Below are 19,989 nucleotides of genomic sequence, written 5' to 3' on the forward strand. Positions count from 1 at the left end.
ACTCTCTCAGTGTGAAAACTGCATCAGCTAAAATACATAAAAACAAATTCCACTAGTGTCAGACTGATATTAGCCTATCCTTTCCTCCTCCTAAGAGGCCCTTTGCTCCATGCAAGATCTCAAACTCCAACCCTCAATCGCACCAAAGGTAAGAGCCGAGGGTAGAAGAAGACATTGGTCTCAGCCACATCCATGGAGGTAACTAGCTGTCGGACATAGGCACGGTCATCAGTAGTGATTTCAGCTCCAGGCTGCAGGACATCACTCTTCAACACACAGTTCAGGTAAACTGGGAGTAGCTTCATGCACTCAGGAAGGATCAACTGAGGGGATTATCAAAATAAAGTCGATGATCATGAGAAATCCCTCCCAAATGCAAACATTTGTCCCAACAACCCCACCTCCCACTAATATACTTGCCCCACCTGTCCTGCAGAGGAGGGGCTAGCACAGTTCTTTCTGTAACAGGCCAGGATCTGGGCACACTGGGTGATGAGAGTGTCACGAACAGCCTTCACAGGGCTATTCAGGACTCCCCGATATGCTGGATGGGAAAGCAAAGACAGTCACTGGTCAGCTGCCCATCATGTATGCATTCCCACCATCACAACTACCCGCTCACCATCCTGGACCTCTCAGCCACAATCCCACCCTGCCCTGCCTCTACCCTCACCAAACTTGGCCATGTAGTTGATGAGTGTGTCAGTCTCACAGTTTCGATACAGATCAGCCAGCTGGGTGCAGCAGTTCAGGGCCAGGTTATGGATGCGGAGCCGACGCTGCCCTGCACAGCTGGTGTAAAGCAGGGCACACTAGGGGAAGGGAGAAAGAGGGAACTCACACCCCTCCCTCACAAAGGCCCTTTGCTACATTATTAAACTAGAAGAAAGAAATGAGCCACTCCCTGCCCAGTCTCTTCTTCCAGTGCTCTCTACCCACTCCTCACCCTCTTCTATACCAAGCAAATGACACATTTCCTGCCCAGCCCCGCCTCCCGCCTGCCACCTGCAGGAGGGCTCCGCTCTCTTCATTGAGCCGATCATCATGCTTGAACTCCACAGTCACCGTTTTGTCCCCATCTAGCCCAGCCAGCTCCACGTCTGTTGTGTTGCTCATGTAGAAAGCTCCAAAGAAATCTACAGCACGGATACCTGAGGCCACATGGACAGTTAGGGCAAAAGGTATGACAAGTGCCACATGCCTCCCTTCCAGACTTAGGCCCCCCACCTGCTCTTCTCCAACCAGGACTGACCAGTGCTTGTCCGGACTCGCATCACAGCATCAAAGCCAACAACCTTCTGGACATCACGACGCAGGTCACTCAGGAATCGCTCCTGGTCGTTCTCCACCTGCAGGGCCCCAGACCCAGAGTGGTATCACTGACTAGACATAGCTCATCATGCAGACAATCTCCCTGTACCCCATCCACTCTACAAGGCCACCTAATTATCATCATTACAGTGACAATGATAATGATGATGACAACAATAGCTTTTAAACACTTAGACTGCACGCCAGGTACCACACAGAGTGCTTTACATATAATTATTTAATTTTGTAGACAAATCCTACTTAAGTATTTTAATCCCATTTTGCAGATGAAAGAACAAAAGAGGGAGTACTTAAGTAATTTATCCTAGGTCATATAGCTAGTAAGTGGTGGGGCCAGAATATCAATGCAGGACTGATTCCAAGGCCCATGTTCCCAACTGCCACACTCTCGGGCTCACTTCTTTAGACTAGGCAGTCTTCTCTTCCAACACTATTTTTCTTTTTTTGGAGACGGAGTCTTACTCTGTCGCCCTGCCTGGAGTGCAGTGGCGCAATCTTGGCTTACTGCAACCTCCGCCTCCCGGGTTCAAGGGATTCTTAGCCTCCCGAGTAGCTGGGATTACAGGCACCTGCCACCACACCCGAGTAATTTTTGTATTTTTAGTAGAGATGGGGTTTTGCCATGTTGGCCAGGATGGTCTTGAACTCCTGACCTCAGATGATCCGCCTGCCTCAGCCTCCCAAAGTGCTGGGATTACAGGCGTGAGGCACCATGCCCAGCCCCAACACTATTTCTATTAATGAGTCAGCCACTCCATATATAAGCAGATATTCCCTGCCCTGCTGCCATCTGCCACCGCAAATACCACACCATACCTGAAAGCAAGCATATTTGTAGACAGAGCCACCGGTGAGCTGGGGCACAACAGAGAGCGTGGCCACATCCACATACTGGTTAGGGAAGAGAAAGAGATCTACACAGCAGCCTTGGGCCACACACTCTTTGGCCAGGGTCTGATAGGCACCTGTCTGAGGCTGGAACAGAGTCTAGGGGGAAAGAAAATGGGGAGAAGAAAATGTTCAAATATCCCAGCTCCGCCCTATTTGAGAACTGAATAGCTAGCATGGGATATTCAAATTCATGGGAGACTTCAGATCTACTTCCAAGGATTTTGCAATAGTACAAAATTCTCTTTTATTTTTATTTTTTTGAGACAGGGTCTCACTCTGTCGCCCAGGCTGGCATAGAGTGGCATGATCTCAGCTCACTGCAACCTCTGCCTCCCAGGTTCAAGCGATTCTCCTGCCTCAGCCTCTCAAGTAGTTGGGATTACAGGTGTGTGGCATCACACCCGGCTAATTTTTGTATTTTTAGTAGAGACGGGGTTTTGCCATGTTGGTCAGGCTGGTCTCGAACTTCTGGCCTCAAAAATCCACTCACCTTGGCCTCCCAAAGTGCTCGGATTACAGGCATGAGCCACTGTGCCCGGCCAAAAGTTCTCCTTTAAAAAATAAACTGAAGTCTACCAACAGCTTTGGCATCGGATGGAGTAGAGAAGTATGGCAGCAGTGGAGACTGGCAGTCACAGATACGGTATTTGAAAGGGTAGAGTGTCTGGTCCTAGCCCCCATCAAGAAAGTAGAGTCCCCACTTCCTCTGTAATGAAAAATCCTTCCCCTCCCCCATTTTCCAGTCCCACACCTTCTCCTTGTCTGTGTTGATCAGCTTCCTGTCATCTCTGTTCTTCAGTTTCCCTGGGGCCTCTGCAATGGGCAGGGATGTATGGAATAGAAAGAGCTTCCCTGCACACTCAGCAGCCTAGGAAAAAAGAGAGGACTACTTGTTTATTCTTTATTCATCCATCCCTTCCCCTATCATTTATTTATTTATTTATTTTTATTTTTTATTTTTTTTTGAGACGGAGTCTCACTCTGTCGCCGGGGCTGGAGTGCAGTGGCCGGATCTCAGCTCACTGCAAGCTCCGCCTCCCGGGTTCACGCCATTCTCCTGCCTCAGCCTCCCGAGTAGCTGGGACTACAGGCGCCCGCCACCTCGCCCGGCTAGTTTTTTGTATTTTTTAGTAGAGACGGGGTTTCACCGTGTTAGCCAGGATGGTCTCGATCTCCTGACCTCGTGATCCGTCCGTCTCAGCCTCCCAAAGTGCTGGGATTACAGGCTTGAGCCACCGCGCCCGGCCTCCCGTCATTTATTAAGCACCAACTATGTCAGACAGTCTAACTTACTGGACAGTCATCCACTACTGAAGAAAGAGGTTGTATCCCAAGGGATAAGATGGTCAGAGGAAAATGAGTTAGAGGAAGTTGCCAGATACTCCAGCCTTACCTTCAGAGCCTCCATCCCAGCCTGGATAACTGGGACAAATACTGTCTCTGTTTCCCTTGTGTCTGCAAACATTTCTGGAATCTGATCCAATAAGCTAAAGAGATAGGTGACGGAAAACAACCAAAATTGCTATCCAGATTCCAGATACCTCAGTAGTTCTCAATTCCCTGAAAAGTCATCAGGCCTCTAATCTGACAACTCCTGGGCCACACAGCCCCTTTCCATCTACTGTCCAACACCTCTGCTCAACTCCATGACCTTCTATGATGGTACCCATGCCACCCCCAACCTTTACCTCCACAATCTGGCTCTTACCTGGTGATAACTGCCCGAGACTCATTGACGTTGACCAGGAAACCATCCAGCAGTGGCACAAACATGTCAGCCACATCAGACACAACCATCATCTGTGGCTGGGCCAATGAGCTCTTCACATTATAGAAGTGGAGCACCTTATTGTAGGTGACAAAGCCAACGCGGATTGCTGACTCTTCTGCCCCACCCTCCCTGTAGAAGGTGACATTGTTACCTAGACTTGCCACCTTTTCCACCACGCACAACTTCATGACATCAGGCTACATCTCTTCAGTCAACCCAGACACCCTATCATTAACCCCAGGAAACACCTCAGTTCTGTAACTCTCACCTAGGTAGAAAGTCTAACAGTGACTTGAGCTCCTCACAGAGGAGCCTAACAAGACCAGTCCTGATGGCATTGTAGGAGACGTCAATCATGAAGATAAAGGCAGGAGGGCTGGGGAACTTATTGTTCTGCAGAGGAAGAAAATGTTGGGGAGAGGGGTAATGCTAACCAGGCCAGCTGACTAGAGAGAAGTCAACATCAAAAAGGGACAAAAAAGGGGTGAGGGAAATGATAACAGCCATTCTTAGCTGTCTCATTATCCTCCACCCACTGCTCCTCCCATGCTACCTTCCCTCACCTTGCAGTAATCTACAGTGGCCAAGAATTCATAAGAGCCCAGGGATAGCTCAGGACGGTCATAAGCATCCACACGTTTGCCGGTATGATCCAGGTGCTGAAAATACTGGGGGGGAACTGTGGGGAGCATGGCAGTGTGTTACTTGAAGATCCAGTTTCAATCAGTATATCTAGCCCTAGCTGAGCTCACTGCACTATCCCTCATTCCCATGTGCCCTACTTCCCCAGCTCCTGAAAAATGGACCCTCATCTCTCTAACTATTAATAGAGAACAAGGAAGATACAATCAAGACCTCTCCCCAAATCCCAGCTTCCATGAACATACCATCATTGATACAGCTGCAAAAACAGCACTGGAAGCGCCTCCCTCCTTCAATGAACTGCATGAAGGGACACATGTATGCTTTGCAGCGGTTGCAGCGCAAAGGGCCAGATTCCCCATGGTCCACAACATATGGTGAAGCCTAAGGCACAAAGGGGAGGGGATCAGACATAAAGGAAAACTACAGTAGGTTCAGCCAGGAGATGAGGAGGAACAACCGGAGGGAGAAGGCGCATGGTGTAGATATTCTGCCTACAGAGGAAGTAGGGAGCACAATGATGAAAGGGAGTAAGGACAAATCACAGGAAAATGTCCCTATGAGTAAAAATTATATAGTTCCCTCTTGCTACATCCCACCCCCAGAGCTGCATTTCTCACTGAAAGAGAAGAGGAACTGCAAAACCGGCCGTATCAGACTGGGGGCTGCCATGGCATATGAGGGAGAAAGCCAAGATTATCTAGGATTCTCCTTTCTGGTCCCATCTCTAATCCCCTTCAGTCTTGCTCTAAGAATCTGGACTCTAGCTCCTTCCCTTACCAAATATCTATAACACCTCCTCCCCTATCCCTGGGATTCTGTGCCAGCTACTGATGCCCCAGACAAATGTCACCCTACACATAAGAGATCAGTGCCCAACTATCCCCAATGGGACCCAGATAGAAATAGATAAACACACAGAGGAAGACAGAGAGAGAAGCAGAATATAAACTGAGCCTTGGGCTTCTAGTAATAGAGAACCCTATCGTAAGATAAGCAAGGCTGAATATGAGTATCCTACCAAGGCCTGGTGGAGCAGCTGCCTCGCTCGCTCTCTTCATCCTGGTATCAGGTACTGGGGTGACAGATCAGGCCCCAAAACAGATGAGAGAAGGATCACTGGATCCTAATCTCCCTTTTTGCTTATATGCTGTTCTAACAGCCCTAACCTGGGATAACAGGACACTCAGGAAAACATGGAATGATGTCTTTCTCATCATCTGGAGATTACCATGATACAAGAGGTTCCTACATTCAGCTGTCTTCTCCCCCACAATTTGATCCTACCTCTTTTCATACCGCTTGTTCCCCTTAGGGACCATGCTCCTTCCCAGCAATGTCTTGGGCTTTTGCTCTCATCCCTACCATCCCCTCTCCAGGGATGGGCCCTGGGATAGAAAGCCACTAAAGATAGTCTCCTCTCCTGCCTAACTAAAATATCTTCCATTGTGAAGCCGGAATCACATCCAGGAAGAAAGTTTAGTCCCCCCTCTACCTCCCTCCCTTTCATTACACTCTAGCCCCTTCCCTGACTCACCTCCTCTGGGGGCAGACTTGCCAGTGGTTTGATGACTGCTGCCAGGGGCACCTGAGCCTGCTTAGCCATGTCAGATGTGCAAGGGATATTATAGGATGTACATCGGATGTATCGGGGACTTGCATTCCCTGAAGAAGGAGATAGAAGACCCAAGTCAGATCACAGAATCCTTCCAGACACCAGCTCTCCATTGGTGATCCACACCATCACCTCCACAAAGCTAGAGGTGATGGTGGCTTTTTCCCCCAGAGGGACTAGAGGGAACTTGTCTCTGGTTAAAAACTAAAAAAAAAAAAAAAAAAAAAAAAGGCCCCAACCATAAGCTGATAATCTTGAAGAAAAAGCCCCCATGGGAGGAGCTAATTCTCACCTTGGTCTTTCACCAGGAAGTTGGTAGTGACTAAGGGTGGCACCTGGCCCCGTACTCCAGTAACAAATGGCTCTGTACCCCGGTTGTTCCTGTCATCTTCAATGACCTGAATCTGCAGAGAAGTGAAATGAGTGAGGTGACAGAAGAAAAGGGAAGTGTCAGGTCCCAGAGTGCCAAGAGAAAAAAAGGCTAGAGCCGTAACACAAAAACTAAAAATTTGCCAGGGAACACCTCATGCACCAGACCTGTTCTCCTTCTGAAGATCATATAAAATGCTGCAATGCCAATCTTTCACGCTACAGCAGCCAATCTTTCACTCTGCAGCAGCCAATCTTTCACTCCCAGCAGCCTGCTGGGCAGGCAATGTGAGAATGGGCTTCTTTATGAATTGACCCCAACCCCCAATCAATGGTGAACACCCTCTCATTCCTCCCATTCCAGGAAAAGCCCCAGCTCTGATCACAAACCTTCAAACATGATTAGATTCCATTCCCCTCCCCCATCATGCCTTCCCTGATCCTCTCTCCAAGACACATTCTGAGTCAGAGCAGGAAAACAGACAACAGTAACCATGTAAAAAATGAATCTACCTGGAATGACTCTACACTCAATGAAATTACAAGGGACAGGGTGAGGAGAGATTTAAACAACCAGAAATTATCAACTAAGGTGAGGAAGCAGATGCTGCCTTACTTTCAGGTAAGCATCAATGTGTGTATATAGGAGGAGAGGATAAGTACCCAATCCTTATAGCTCAATCCTCAGTCCTCCACATTTTGACAGACTCAGCAAAGGAAAATAAAGGACCTGCAAAACTCATATTCAGACCTTTATGCAGGCTCATGACCTTTGGTCAGTTACTTCAAGATGGGTTTGGAAAACCAGAAAAAGCAAAGGGCAAATGAGACTCTCTATCCCATGGCAGAAAAGTTGAAGCTTAGAAATATATCAGAGTGAAAAAGACTCTTCAGATGAGAAAGTACTCACACTTTCCCAAACCAGCAATCTCTTCTCCTGTAAGAAACTCCAGTTTGGGATACTACGAATCTGTACGTTCCTACACCAATATTTCTCCACAACAGGCTACAGACAAATCAAATCTAAAGTGGAATGATCTACTGTTCAACTTTGTCCTCTTCCATCACACATCACCTGCAGGCTCCTGGAGGAGCCCAGAAGGACTAAAGCCAAAGCTTAACATGCCACCTGACCCCACCCTTAGAGCCTGACCTTCCACCACCCCATACTCAAGGCAAACAGCCTGCTACCTCTTCATTTACCTCGTGACTTGAGGCATGCATATCCTTTTAGCTTGTATAAGTGAGTATCTATAAGGGCTAGGGCTAAAGGAAGAGAATGGAGAGGAATGGACATGGTAGATGAGGTGAAGATGAGGTCACAGGCATGCATGGATGGCACTAACACAGGAAAGACATGCACAAACACCCACCCCCTGCACTTACTGGACTAGGAATGGCATCGGGGTCTATTCTGTGCCTTGTTTTCTGCTGAGGAGGCAGCTCACTGAGTTGCTTTTAGTGTTTTAATAATAAAGGCAGCAGGGGAATACAAGGAGGGAGACAAAAGAACAAGAGGCAGATGTTACTTCTCTCAACCCTGTTGAGTTAGACATGAACAGCTGGAGCCCAGCTCATATTGCTGAAAACAAGCCCCCTCTAGATATGAAATTCCAAGTCTTTCTGGCTCAACACAGAGGCTTTAATGGCTCAGACTATGATGTAGAAAGATAAGGGACAAACAGGAGGCAAGCAGGAGTTATACAGGGAGAGGCTGAGGCTGAATGGAAGAAACCGTAAGGAAGAAGAACAGGAATGTTCCCCTAAAAGGCCAAACCTCCCATTCTAAGGACTATCATATGCTGCAAGAAGCCTCCCTTCACATCCAACCAGACTCTCCTTCTTACTGAAGGAAGGGGAAGGAAGGAGGGGCTGCTTAATTCTCCTGAGTTCTCCTCGGCCAACAGGCTCCCTCACTGTGGTGGTTACCCAAAGGAGGAAGAGGGAAGAGAACAGAATGGAATATGACAATGGCTAAGCATGGCAAGGTAACTGACATAGCAAATGTTACAGACAGAACTATAAAGTGGCCCCTACTTGGCAGTACAGTCCTAGTCTCTATTCTGAGTCTGATAAGGAGGGCCTGAGGATTCTGATGGCTCCAAGGGTGCAATTCACCCTCTTCCTGGGAAAAGCTCTCCAGTGGGACTTTACATACACACTGCCCTCATAAACTGTCGTTCACTCTTCCCCATCTACACAGCAGAAGCCTACCAAACAAAAGTACTGAGGACTTCCTCCTAAAACTGTCCAAGTAAGAGCAGAGAAACCAGTGAGGCTTTCCTTCTCTTAACATCTAACATAGAGAATTCCCACCTGCTCTACCCATTAGGAAGAATGCCATCCTTCTAGATCTAAGGGGTAAGACCCAGTCACTGCTCCACAGAAGGACAAAGGCTGCCATACTATGTATGTACAGTAGTGACAGAGTACAGCCCTCAACTCACAGATCTACTGGTGCTGCTGCTCACTCTTGGTTTCCCTTCCTTCTCTGCCCATCTATAGAGTAAAACAGCCCCCCAAAAGACTCCTAGAACCTCAAGTTCCAGTTCAGAGTCAAATTATACGTAAGTTCTCCAAGAAGATGAACAAAAAGGGAAAATTATCAGAAAATGCTAGGCAAACATCTCATCTAGATTGACCTGCCTATCTGGCAGACACAAACCCTTCCTCAGGACCATGTAAGTTTCTACTTACAGGGCTTGGGATGGCATCAGGGTCCAGGCGCTTAGGAGGCAGTGGCTGAGGCCCAGACTGACTGCCAAAGGTGGGTGCTGCTGGGTAGGGGCTTCCATAATTAGGCTGAGGGCCCCGGGCTGGTCCGAAGGAACCTGAGACAAGGGCACAAGGTTGATGAACTCAAAATCCCATCCCTATCTCTTCTTAAGGCCTCAGGAAAATGACTAGACTCCTACAAACATAGAATTATGAGGTACACTAATGCCTGGCAAAGCCATTCAGAAAGACCATGTTATCTGAACTACAAGAAAAAATAATGTCTCATAGACCCGATATCCTAGGAATAATACCCTGAAGCTGCCCATCTAATTCACCACTTAGCAATACTAACAACAAACAAATAAAAAACATCAAAAACCACCTGAGTAGCCAATGCCTCTAGCTTCTAGACAGACCTTGGGCAAGACTCACCATTTTGTTGGGGCTGATAGCCTGGCTGCTGCAGGGAGTGCATAGGTGGCAGTGGTCCCAGGGGCCCAGTCATCTGGGTGCCAGGGGGCAGAGCTTGAGGAGGAGGTGAGGACACATGGTTGGGTTGGCTCACTGAGGGCCCTCCAAAACTCTGTCCAGGCAGGAGTGGACCAGTCATCGAAGGCAGCCGAGGACCCCCTGAAGCTGGGGGTGTGAAGCCGGAGGCCTGTGATGGGGCAGATCGCTGGGAAGTCTGGATCCCAGGATGACCTTGGGCCTGGCTAAGGGGAGGAGCCTGGCCCTGAGGATAGGAGCCATACAGACCAGAGTTAGGGAAACTTCCTGAGGCTGAAGCCAGCGATGTTGGTGGGCCTGAGAAGTAGAATAAAGGTAGAGTCAAAAGCCCAGTCATTCTGCCTCCTTGTTCAGTAAAGCGACTTTCCTTTCTACACGAGAGAGGCAGGTATGACCGTCCCATCTTCTGAGGCTCAGAGGCACAGGAAATACAAGGGAAATAATAGAGATTCAAGTATAACCCCAGAGTCTGATGCCTCTGAAAAGAGGACAGTAACACTCCTGTGTTCACAGCCACTCACCATAGCCCAGCCCTGAAGAGGGAGGGGCTGGGGCCACAGCACCGCTGATCTGCATTCCAGACAGCTGCGCAGTCACCTGTGCACTTGTCGGGGGAGGGCCATAGGGCTGAAGCACAGCTGGCTGGTTGCCCACAGGGGCCAATGGGGACCCAAATGGCTGAGACCCAGGCAGCCTGTGAAAAGAAAGAAAGCAGAGGTGACTAGTGGGGCTAGGACACCCTTTGAAGTCGGCAGAAGCTTCGCATTGTACAGGAAGCTACGTTGTTTTGTGACATCTTACTCTCACCCTGAGCTCTTTTATGGCTTCATACTTTTGCATATTTATGGGTAAATTATATTCCTGATTGTTTATACCATGATTATTCATGGAAAATCTTGTTTTCCATTAAGCTCACTCCACAAACATAAACGAAGCACCCTCAGGTCAAGTACTATTTACTCTGCTAACTAAATTATTGCTTCCTCTGCTTCAATTATTTGACAAACCTCCTCAGTTTTGTAATCTGAAGTACTGAAAGCACTGCAAGGGAAGGCACGCATAAGCATGCATGAACCTTAATAAATAGTAAATCAAACAAATGCAGACTGATTGTCCAGCTTTTTTTTTTTGAGACAGGGTCTCACTCTGTCACCCAGGCTGAAGTGCAGTGGCGTGATCACGGCTCATTGCAGCCTCAACTTTCCAGGCTCAGGTGATCCTCCCACCTCAGCCTCTCAAGTAGCTGAAACCAAAGGCACATGCCACCATTCCTGGCTGGGTTTTTTTTTTGTTGTTTTTTTGTCTTTTTTTTTTGTTGTTGAGATGGAGTCTCGGTCTGTCGCCGAGGCTAGAGTGCAGTGGCGCGAACTCAGCTCACTGCAAGCTCTGCCTCCCATCCCAGGTTCCCACCATTCTCCTGCCTCAGCCTCCTGAGTAGCTGGGACGACAGGCGCCCGCCACCACACCCGGCTAATTTTTTTTTTGTTATTTTTTAGTAGAGGCGGGGTTTCACCATGTTAGCCAGGATGGTCTCGATCTCCTGACCTCATGATCTGCCCACCTCAGCCTCCCAAAGTGCTGGGTTACAGGCGTGAGTCACTGCGCCCAGTCGCTAGTTTTTGTATTTTTTATAGATATGGAGTCTCACCATGTTGCCTAGGCTGGTCTCAAACTCCTGAGCTCAACCAATCCACCCGCCTCAGTCTACCACAGTGTATTTCCAATATACTTTCCATTCAGTGTCTCCCTCTCTGATTATTCCCATCAGCACAAAAATATACAAACATCTCTCAGACAAAAAAAAACCCAAAAACCAACTATAGTGGAAACATCCCAAATGTCCATCAACAGAAGAATGGATAAACAAAATGTAGCATGTAGCTACACAATGAAAAACCACTTAGCCACAAAAACGAATGGAGTACTAATATATGCTACAACATAACTGAACTTTGAAAATATTATGCTAAATTAAAGAAGTCAATTATAAAATATCACATAGTATATGATTCTATTCTAATGAAAAGTCCAGAACAGAGAAATCTTTAGAGACAGAAAGTAGATCAGGAGTTGCTTAAGGTTGGAAGAATAGGGGAATGGGGGAATAGCTAAACAGGAGTAGCTAAAGAATGCAGTATTTCTTCTTCAGATGATGAAAATGTTCTAAAACTGACTGTAGTGATATCTGTCAATATACTAAATTGTGACAGCACATATCTATCAATATATTAAAAACCACTAAATATACAAAAACACTTTAAATAGGCAAATTGCATAGTATATGAATTTTATCTCAAAAAACTTTTTAAAAAATCCAACCAAATTACCTCACAGCCTCCTCAAACTTTTGCTCCCCTTTTAGCTAAACATTACAAAAGAATAGGTCTATACTCTGTCTTTACTTCCTTTTTTTTGAGACGGAGTCTCGCTCTATCGCCCAGGCTGGAGTGCAGTGGTGCGATCTTGGTTTACCACAACCTCTGCCTCCCGGGTTCAAGCAATTCTCCTGCCTCAGCCTCCCAAGCAGCTGGGACTATAGGCGTCCACCATCATGCCTGGCTAATTTTTGTATTTTCAGTAGAGACAAGGTTTCACTATGTTGGCCGGGCTGGTCTCGGAACTCCGGACCTCATGATTCACCTGCCTCTGCCTCCCAAAGTTCTGGGATTACAGACGTGAGCAACCGTGCCCAGCCTTACTTTTTATTATTATTTTTTTTTGAGACAGGGTCTCTCTCTGTAACCCAGGCTGGAATACAATGGCACTCACTTATCTGTGGCTCACTGCAGCCTTGACTTCCTGGGCTCAAGCAATCCTCCCACCTAAGCCTCCCCTCCCAAGTATCTGAGACCACAGGCACACACCACCACACCTAGCTAATTTTTTTTATTTTTTGTCGAGGAAAAAAAAAAATTATTATTTTTATTTTTTGTAGAGAAACAAAAATAAATTATTTTTATTTTTATTTTTTTGTAGGGTCTTGCTATGCTGCCCAGGATAGTCTTGAACTCCTGTGCTCAATCAGTCCTCTCGCCTTGGCTTCACAAAGTGCTGGGATTACAAACATGAGCACTGCGCCTGGCCCAACTCTAATCAAAATGCCTTCCTCTGATAATCCCTTCCAGCCCGGACTGAGGTGTGGTTGTTCCACATTTGTTTCTAGAAGGTACTCCAGTAATAATAGTGTCACCCTAGATCGGTTTTTTTTGTTTGTTTTTTGTTGTTGTTGTTTTTGGTTTTTGAGACAGGGTCTTACTCTGTCACCCAGGCTACAGTGCAGTGGAGCCATCATGGCTCACTGTAGCCTCAACCTCAAGGGCTCTATCAATCCTCCTGCCTCCACCTCTGCTTCCCAGGCACGCCAACAATGCTCAGCTTTTTTTTTTTTTTTGAAAGTGACAGGATCTCCCTATGTTGCCCAGGCTGGTCTAAAACTTCTGGCCTCAAGTGATCCTCCTGTCTCAGCCTCCCAAGGTGTTGAGATTACAGGTGTGAGCCAATGCACCTGGCCTCAAATTAAAAAAAAAAAAATTAGGCCAGGTGCGGTGGCTCATGCCTGTAATCCCAGAACTTTCGGAGGCTGAGGCAGATGGATCATTGAGGTCCGGAGTTCGAGACCAGCCTGACCAACACGGTGAAACCCCATCTCTACTAAAAAAATACAAAATATGGCCCGGCATGGTGGTGCATGCCTGTAATCCCAGCTACTCAAGAGGTTGAGACAGGAGATTCACTTGAACCTGGGAGGTGGAGGTTGCAGTGAGCCAAGGTCATACCACTTCACTCCAGCGTGGGCGACAGAGCAAGACTTCATCTCAAACAAAAAAATGGCCAGGAACAGTGATTCACATCTGTAATCCCAGCACTTTGGGAGGCCAACACAGGTGAATCACTTGAGGTCAGTTCAAGACCAGCCTGGCCAACATGGTGAAACCCTATCTCTACTAAAAATACAAAAAATTAGCCTGGTGTGGTGGTCACGCCTAGAATCCCAACTACTTGGGAGGCTGAGGCAGGAGAATCACTTGAACCCAGGCGGCAGAGGCTGCAGTGCGCTGAGACTGTGCCATTGCACTCCAACCTGGGCAATAAGAACAAAACTCTGTCTCAAAAAGAAAAAAAATATTGAGATGTAATTTCCATACCATTAAATTCACTCCTTTTAAGTGAACAATTCAATGATTTTTAGTAAATTTATAGTTATGCAGCCATCACCAGAATCAAATTTTATAACATTTTCATCATTCCAAAAAGATCCGTCATGTCCATTTGCAGTCCCAAGAACGATTTTTTTTAACCCATCCACAGCCAGCCTGAGAGAAACAGGACTCCTTATCTCCCTCTTCCAGCGTGCAGACTTTTTTCCCCCTAGTTGGCTTGTTCACTGAAGGTGCAGCCCAGGTCCAGACGTTATAAACAATATCTCAGTTCCAAAACTTCTCTCAGGAAAGCCCAAGGACTCATCTGCCTTCCCCAGTACCTGCTTAAATTTAAGGCCCTGACTTATCAAGATGATGAATCCACCCAATCTACAGGCAGCCCCAGAATCAATTTACCACTCTGATTTTCAGTCCTTACTTGACGGCTGGGCACAGTGGCTCATGCCTATAATCCCACCACTCTGGGAGGCCAATGCGGGCGGTTCACCTGAGGCCAGGAGTTCAAGACCAGCCTGGCCAACATGGTGAAACCTCGTCTCTACTAAAGATACAAAAATTAGCCGGGCATGGTGGCCCACACCTGTAGCCCCAGCTACTTGGGAGCTGAGGCAGGGGATCGCTTGAACCTGGGAGGTGGAGGTTGCAGTGAGCTGAGATCGTGCCACTGCACTCTAGCCTGGGCGACAGAGCAGGACTCCATATTTAAAAAAAAAAAAAGAAAAAAAAAAAATTTCACATTTTCTTTTTTTTTTTTTTTTTTTTTTTTTTTGAGACGGAGTCTTGCTCTGCTGCCCAGGCTGGAGTGCAGTGGCCGGCTCTCAGCTCACTGCAAGCTCCGCCTCCCGGGTTCACGCCATTCTCCTGTCTCAGCCTCCCGAGTAGCTGGGACTACAGGCGCCCGCCTCGTCGCCCGGCTAGTTTTTTGTATTTTTTAGTAGAGACGGGGTTTCACCGTATTAGCCAGGATGGTCTCGATCTCCTGACCTCATGATCCGCCCGTCTCGGCCTCCCAAAGTGCTGGGATTACAGGCTTGAGCCACCGTGCCCGGCCCACATTTTCTTTTAAGCTTAACTTTGCACTTAAAATTTTTTTTGTTTCTATTTTCTCTCTCCTTTCTAGATGTTGGTAGCAGAGGGTTTTCAGATTATGTCAATCTGCCACCCGGCTGAAATTCTTTGACTCACTCCAACTGGGTAGTTTTCTTTATGTCTACGCTGAAACTGCCTTTATCGATGACGCTAACCTTGCTGAATCCAATGGTCAATTGTCAGTCTTCATCTTACCATTTGGCAGCATCTGACATAGCTGATTACTCTCTTACCTTCTTGAAATACTCTCTTCACCTGATTTCAAGACACCACACTCTCTTGGCTTATCTCCCACCTCACTACTGGTCTTTCTCATTGTCTTTTTTTTGTTTTTTGTTTGAGATGGGGTCTTATTCTGTCACTCAGGTTGGAGTGCAGCAGTGAGATTTCGGCTCACTGCAACCTCCACCTCTTGGTTTCAAGCCATCCTCCCACCTCAGCCTCCCAAGTAGCTGGGACCACAGGCATGTGCCACTATAGCCAGCTAATTTTAGTATTTTGGTAGAGTTTCAGGGTTTCACCATGTTGCCCAGGCTTGTCTCGAACTTCTGAACTCAAGCAATCCGCCTGCCTCTGCCTCCCAAAGTGCTGGGATTACAGGCGTGAGCCACTGCGGCCCCTCATTGTCTTTTGATGGTGGCTCCTCTTTACTTTTAAATGTTGGTAAGCTCCAAGTCCTCAATTCCATTCTTTACTCACTTTCTAAATGATTTCATCCATAGCTTTAAATATCTATAGACTGAGGACTTCCAAATTTCTATCTCCAGTTCTAACATCAGTCTTGAGCTGCAGATTTGTATATGCACCTGCCTACCTAACATCTCTACTTGCACAGAGTTTATATGAGGGACTTGAGCTTTTGCGGATTTTGGTATCTGTTGGTCAGGGGAGGTCCTAGAACTATTCCCCCATGGATACTGAGGAATGACTGTAGTGAGATTTGATATACATTTTGAAGGTGGAGTCAATAGAATTGGATGTGGGTTATATGGCATCATATTTGCATATATTCTCCTGTATACTTTTTTTTTTTTCTGAGACAAAGTCTTACTCTGTCACCCAGGATGGAGTACAGTGGCACAATCTTGGCTCACTGCAACCTCCGTCTCCTGGGTTCAAGCGATTCTCCTGCCTCAGCCTCCCAAGTAGCTGAGATTATAGGTGCCCGCCACCACACCCAGCTAATTTTTGTATTTTTAGTAGAGATGGATTTTCACCATGTTGGCCAGGCTGGTCTTGAACTCCTGACCTCAGGTGATCCACCCACCTTGGCCTCCCAAAGTGCTGGAATTACAGGTATAAGCCACCACACCCAGCCTCCTCCCATATACTTTAAATAATCTCTAGATTACTTATAATACCTAATACAATGTAAATCAGGGGTGTCCAATCTTTTGGCTTCCTTGGGCTACATTGGAAGAAGTGTCTTGGGCCACACATAAAATACACTAACACTACACTAGTGACAGGTAATGAACTTTAAAAAAAAAACCTTGTATTTTTTTTTTTTTTTCTTGAGACGGAGTCTCGCTCTGTCCCCCAGGCTGGAGTCCAGTGGCGCGATCTTGGCTCACTGCAAGCTCCGCCTCCCGGGTTCATGCCATTCTCCTGCCTCAGCCTCCCGAGTAGCAGGGACTATAGGCGCCCACTACCACCCGGCTAATTTTTTTGTATTTTTATAGAAACGGGGTTTCACCGTGTTAGCCAGGATGGTCTCGATCTCCTGACCTCGTGATCCGCCCACCTCGGCTTCCCAAAGTGCTGGGATTACAGGTGTGAGCCACTGCGCCCGGCAACCTCATATGTTTTAAGAAAATTTATGAATTTGTGTTGGGCCACATTCAAAGCTGTCCTGAGGCATGCAGATTGTGAGCCACGAGTTGGACAAGTATGAAGTAAATGTTATGTAGAGTCCAAACTGTGGGAAATTCTTTAGGTTAACTGTTTTGTTTTCTTCAACAGATAAATACTAAGAAAAAGAAGACAGAGGTGGAGCTTATAGACTTAAAAGACATACCAACTGTTTTTCCTGTGGGTAAAACTAAATTGTGGTATGTGGGGTTGTACATTTGAGTGTAAACTTTTTTTTGAGACAGAGTCTCACTGTGTTTCTCAAGCTCTGGAGTGCAGTGGCGAGATCACACTCAGTGTAGCCTCACCCTTCTGGGCCCAAACGATACTTCCACTTCAGCCTCCCAAAGTAGCTAGGACAACAGGCATGCCACCATGCCCAGCTAACATTTTATTTTTTGTAGAGATGGGGGTCTCCCTGAATTGCACAGGCTGGTCTCAAAATTCTGAGCTCAAGCAATCCTCTCACCTTGGCCTCCCAAAGTGCTAGGATTATAGGCATGAGCCACCTCACCCAGCCAAGTGTAAATTATTTTTAAAAAACCACAAGAAAGTCAGCTGGGCGTGTTGGCTCACACCTGTAATCCCAGCACTTTGGAAGGCCAAGGTGGGTGGATCAGTTGAGGTCAGGAGTTCGAGACCAGCCTGGCCAACATGGAGAAACCCTGTCTCTACTAAAAATATTTAAAAATTAGCCATGCGTGATGACCTGCAATCCCAGCTACTCGGGAGGCTGAGGCTGAAGAATCGCCTGAACCTGGGAGCTGGAGGTTGTAATGAACTGAAATCACACAACTGCACTCCAGCATAGGCAACAGGGCAGGACTGTCTCAAAAAAAAAAAAAAAAAAAAAAAAAACGAAATTACCGTAAGAGTCAGGATAATGCAGGATGATTGTTATTTATGAGGGGAGGGAGAGAATAATGTTTGAATCGGGGCACACGGAAAAGGCTTCTGGGGTGAGTGGCAAAGTTCTCTTTCCTCATCTGGGTTGTAGTTACAGTTACAAAGGAGTTTGCTATATAATAATTTACTAAGGCATACATTTGTTTTGTATGTTTTTGTTTTTTTTTTTTTTTTGAGGCAGGGTCTTGCTTTGTCACCTAGACTGGAGTACAGCAGTACAATCATGACTCACTGCAGCCTTCATCTTGTAGGCTCAAGCAATCCTCCCACCTCAGCCTCCCCAAGTGCTGGTATTAAAGGAGTGAGCCACTGCACCCAGCATGGACCAATGTATTTAAAACAGTTCCCTACCCCCTCACTGTACCCTCATCCTGTTTTATAACTTTATGTACATTCGTGTACTTGTTATCTTCTATGTACCCCACTTGTTTGACTTATGCAGGCTTACATTCAATGCTAAAAATGTGTATTCTGGACACCCAGTTAAAGTGTCAGAAAGTGACTTTTGTATTATCATACCTCTTTCCCACAGTTACATTTTACTCTTTATTTACCAAAAACAAACAACACTCCTGGTCAGGTGCAGTGGCTCATGTCTATAATCCCAGCACTTTGGGAGGCCAAGGTGGGCAGATCGCTCGAGCTCAGCAGTTTGAGACCAGCCTGGGCAACACAGTGAAACACCATCTCTACTAAAAATACAAAAAATTAGCTGGGTGTGGTTGCTCATGCCTGTAGTCCCAGTTACCTGGGAAACTGAGGTGAGAGGGTCACCTGAGCCTGAGACGTCCAGGCTCCAGGAAGTTGTGATCCTGCCACTGCACTCTAGCTTGGGCCACTGAGTAAGACCCCGTCTCAAAAAAATTAAAAAATTTTAAAAAGCACTCTAATAGAGATGACTGCCCTCCTTTAATGGACTTTCATGCTAAAATGGGTTTATTGGGTCATTGTACCACTGAAGTTTTCACCATTTATGTGGTTTCCCTTTTAGTATCTTTTAGTTCATAACTGGCCATACCCAAACTTAACCAATCAGTCTTACTAAGTGCCTGATCTAGAGGAAAGGGGCAAATCAAAAGAGATGTAAATAATCCTGAGATTCTCTCTTCCCATTTCTCCCTTAGGGTAGGCTCAATAGGACTGCAACCATTATTGAAGACGTATGTCTAGTAAAGCAAGAAACTCAAGTTCACAGAAAAGGAAGAATATGCAAAGGAACCCAGGTACTAAGATGGGTCAATAATCCACAGGGCTGGACATCAGCAGTACCTGTAACCTAGAAAAAAGAAGACAAAGTACAGAAGGGCAGAGGGAAGAGAAAAAGTGATCTACAAGAAGGGCAAAGGAGAGAAAAAAAAAAACCCATAACTTCCTAACCTTTCTACTTTCATCAGACCGATTTTATTTATTTATTTATTTATTTATTTATTTGACAGAGTCTCACTCTATTGCCCAGGCTGGAGTGCAATGGCGCGATCTTGGCTCACTGCAACCTCTGCCTCATGATTCTTCTGCCTCAGCCTCACAAGTAGCTGGGATTTCAGGCACACACCACCACACCCGGCTAATTTTTTATTTTAGTAAAGACACAGGGTTTCGCCATGTTGGGCAGGCTGGTCTCGAACTCCTGACCTCGGGTGATCCACCCACCTCGGCCTCCCAAAGTGCTGGGATTACAGGCATGAGCCACCGCACTCAGCCTCATCAGACCAATTTTAGATTGACCAAGTACCTACCTTTGCATCTGAACAGTGGAGCTTGGCCCATTCTGTACATCTCCTTGGCCAAACTGGCCATATGCAGCCTGGCCACAAGGAGCCTGTGCTGTTGAGGCTGGAGGTGCCCCCGAGGAAGGTGGGGCTCTTGACATACCTGAGGGTAAAGGACAGAAACTAAGTGATTGGGAAATAACTTTCTCCTCCACCCTGAGCCAGGAATGCAAAGCAAGGATCAATAAACTCAGACCTTCACTGGCCCAATACCACAGTTTAGGCGGCAAAAAGGACACTACCAGCATACAACTCTAGCTACAACAGTATTCTAAACACAGATTCCCAACAGGGGGCCTACACTCTCCTAGACAAGCATACTAGGGGTGAAGCTGTAGCCAGAGACACAAGAATGTAGGGCCTTCCTTT

The 19,989-nt window shown here is 46.7% G+C and overlaps 1 protein-coding gene across 2 annotated transcripts in view; it reads right to left on the minus strand.

Moving 5' to 3' along the window:
* Nucleotides 1–19,989, minus strand: part of SEC24C (SEC24 homolog C, COPII coat complex component) — a 28,646-nt gene that overhangs the window by 2,020 nt on the left and 6,637 nt on the right. The window contains exons 3-21 of one of the 2 annotated variants that reach the window (XM_010373114.2): nt 19,588–19,723; nt 10,367–10,539; nt 9,771–10,142; nt 9,318–9,451; nt 8,007–8,075; nt 6,544–6,655; nt 6,174–6,301; nt 4,882–5,020; nt 4,558–4,673; nt 4,263–4,387; nt 3,932–4,123; nt 3,617–3,710; nt 2,975–3,091; nt 2,149–2,319; nt 1,253–1,349; nt 1,006–1,151; nt 674–812; nt 426–544; nt 144–323 (exon numbers count right to left, since the gene is read on the minus strand). In XM_010373114.2, coding sequence (XP_010371416.1) covers nt 144–323; nt 426–544; nt 674–812; nt 1,006–1,151; nt 1,253–1,349; nt 2,149–2,319; nt 2,975–3,091; nt 3,617–3,710; nt 3,932–4,123; nt 4,263–4,387; nt 4,558–4,673; nt 4,882–5,020; nt 6,174–6,301; nt 6,544–6,655; nt 8,007–8,075; nt 9,318–9,451; nt 9,771–10,142; nt 10,367–10,539; nt 19,588–19,723 — 2,759 coding nt within the window. The remainder of the gene's footprint in view (nt 1–143; nt 324–425; nt 545–673; nt 813–1,005; nt 1,152–1,252; nt 1,350–2,148; nt 2,320–2,974; nt 3,092–3,616; nt 3,711–3,931; nt 4,124–4,262; nt 4,388–4,557; nt 4,674–4,881; nt 5,021–6,173; nt 6,302–6,543; nt 6,656–8,006; nt 8,076–9,317; nt 9,452–9,770; nt 10,143–10,366; nt 10,540–19,587; nt 19,724–19,989) is intronic. The other variant, XM_010373115.2, reaches the window with a different exon arrangement.

This window comes from Rhinopithecus roxellana, chromosome 11, assembly GCF_007565055.1.
Source record: "Rhinopithecus roxellana isolate Shanxi Qingling chromosome 11, ASM756505v1, whole genome shotgun sequence".
NCBI classification, from domain to species: domain Eukaryota; kingdom Metazoa; phylum Chordata; class Mammalia; order Primates; family Cercopithecidae; genus Rhinopithecus; species Rhinopithecus roxellana.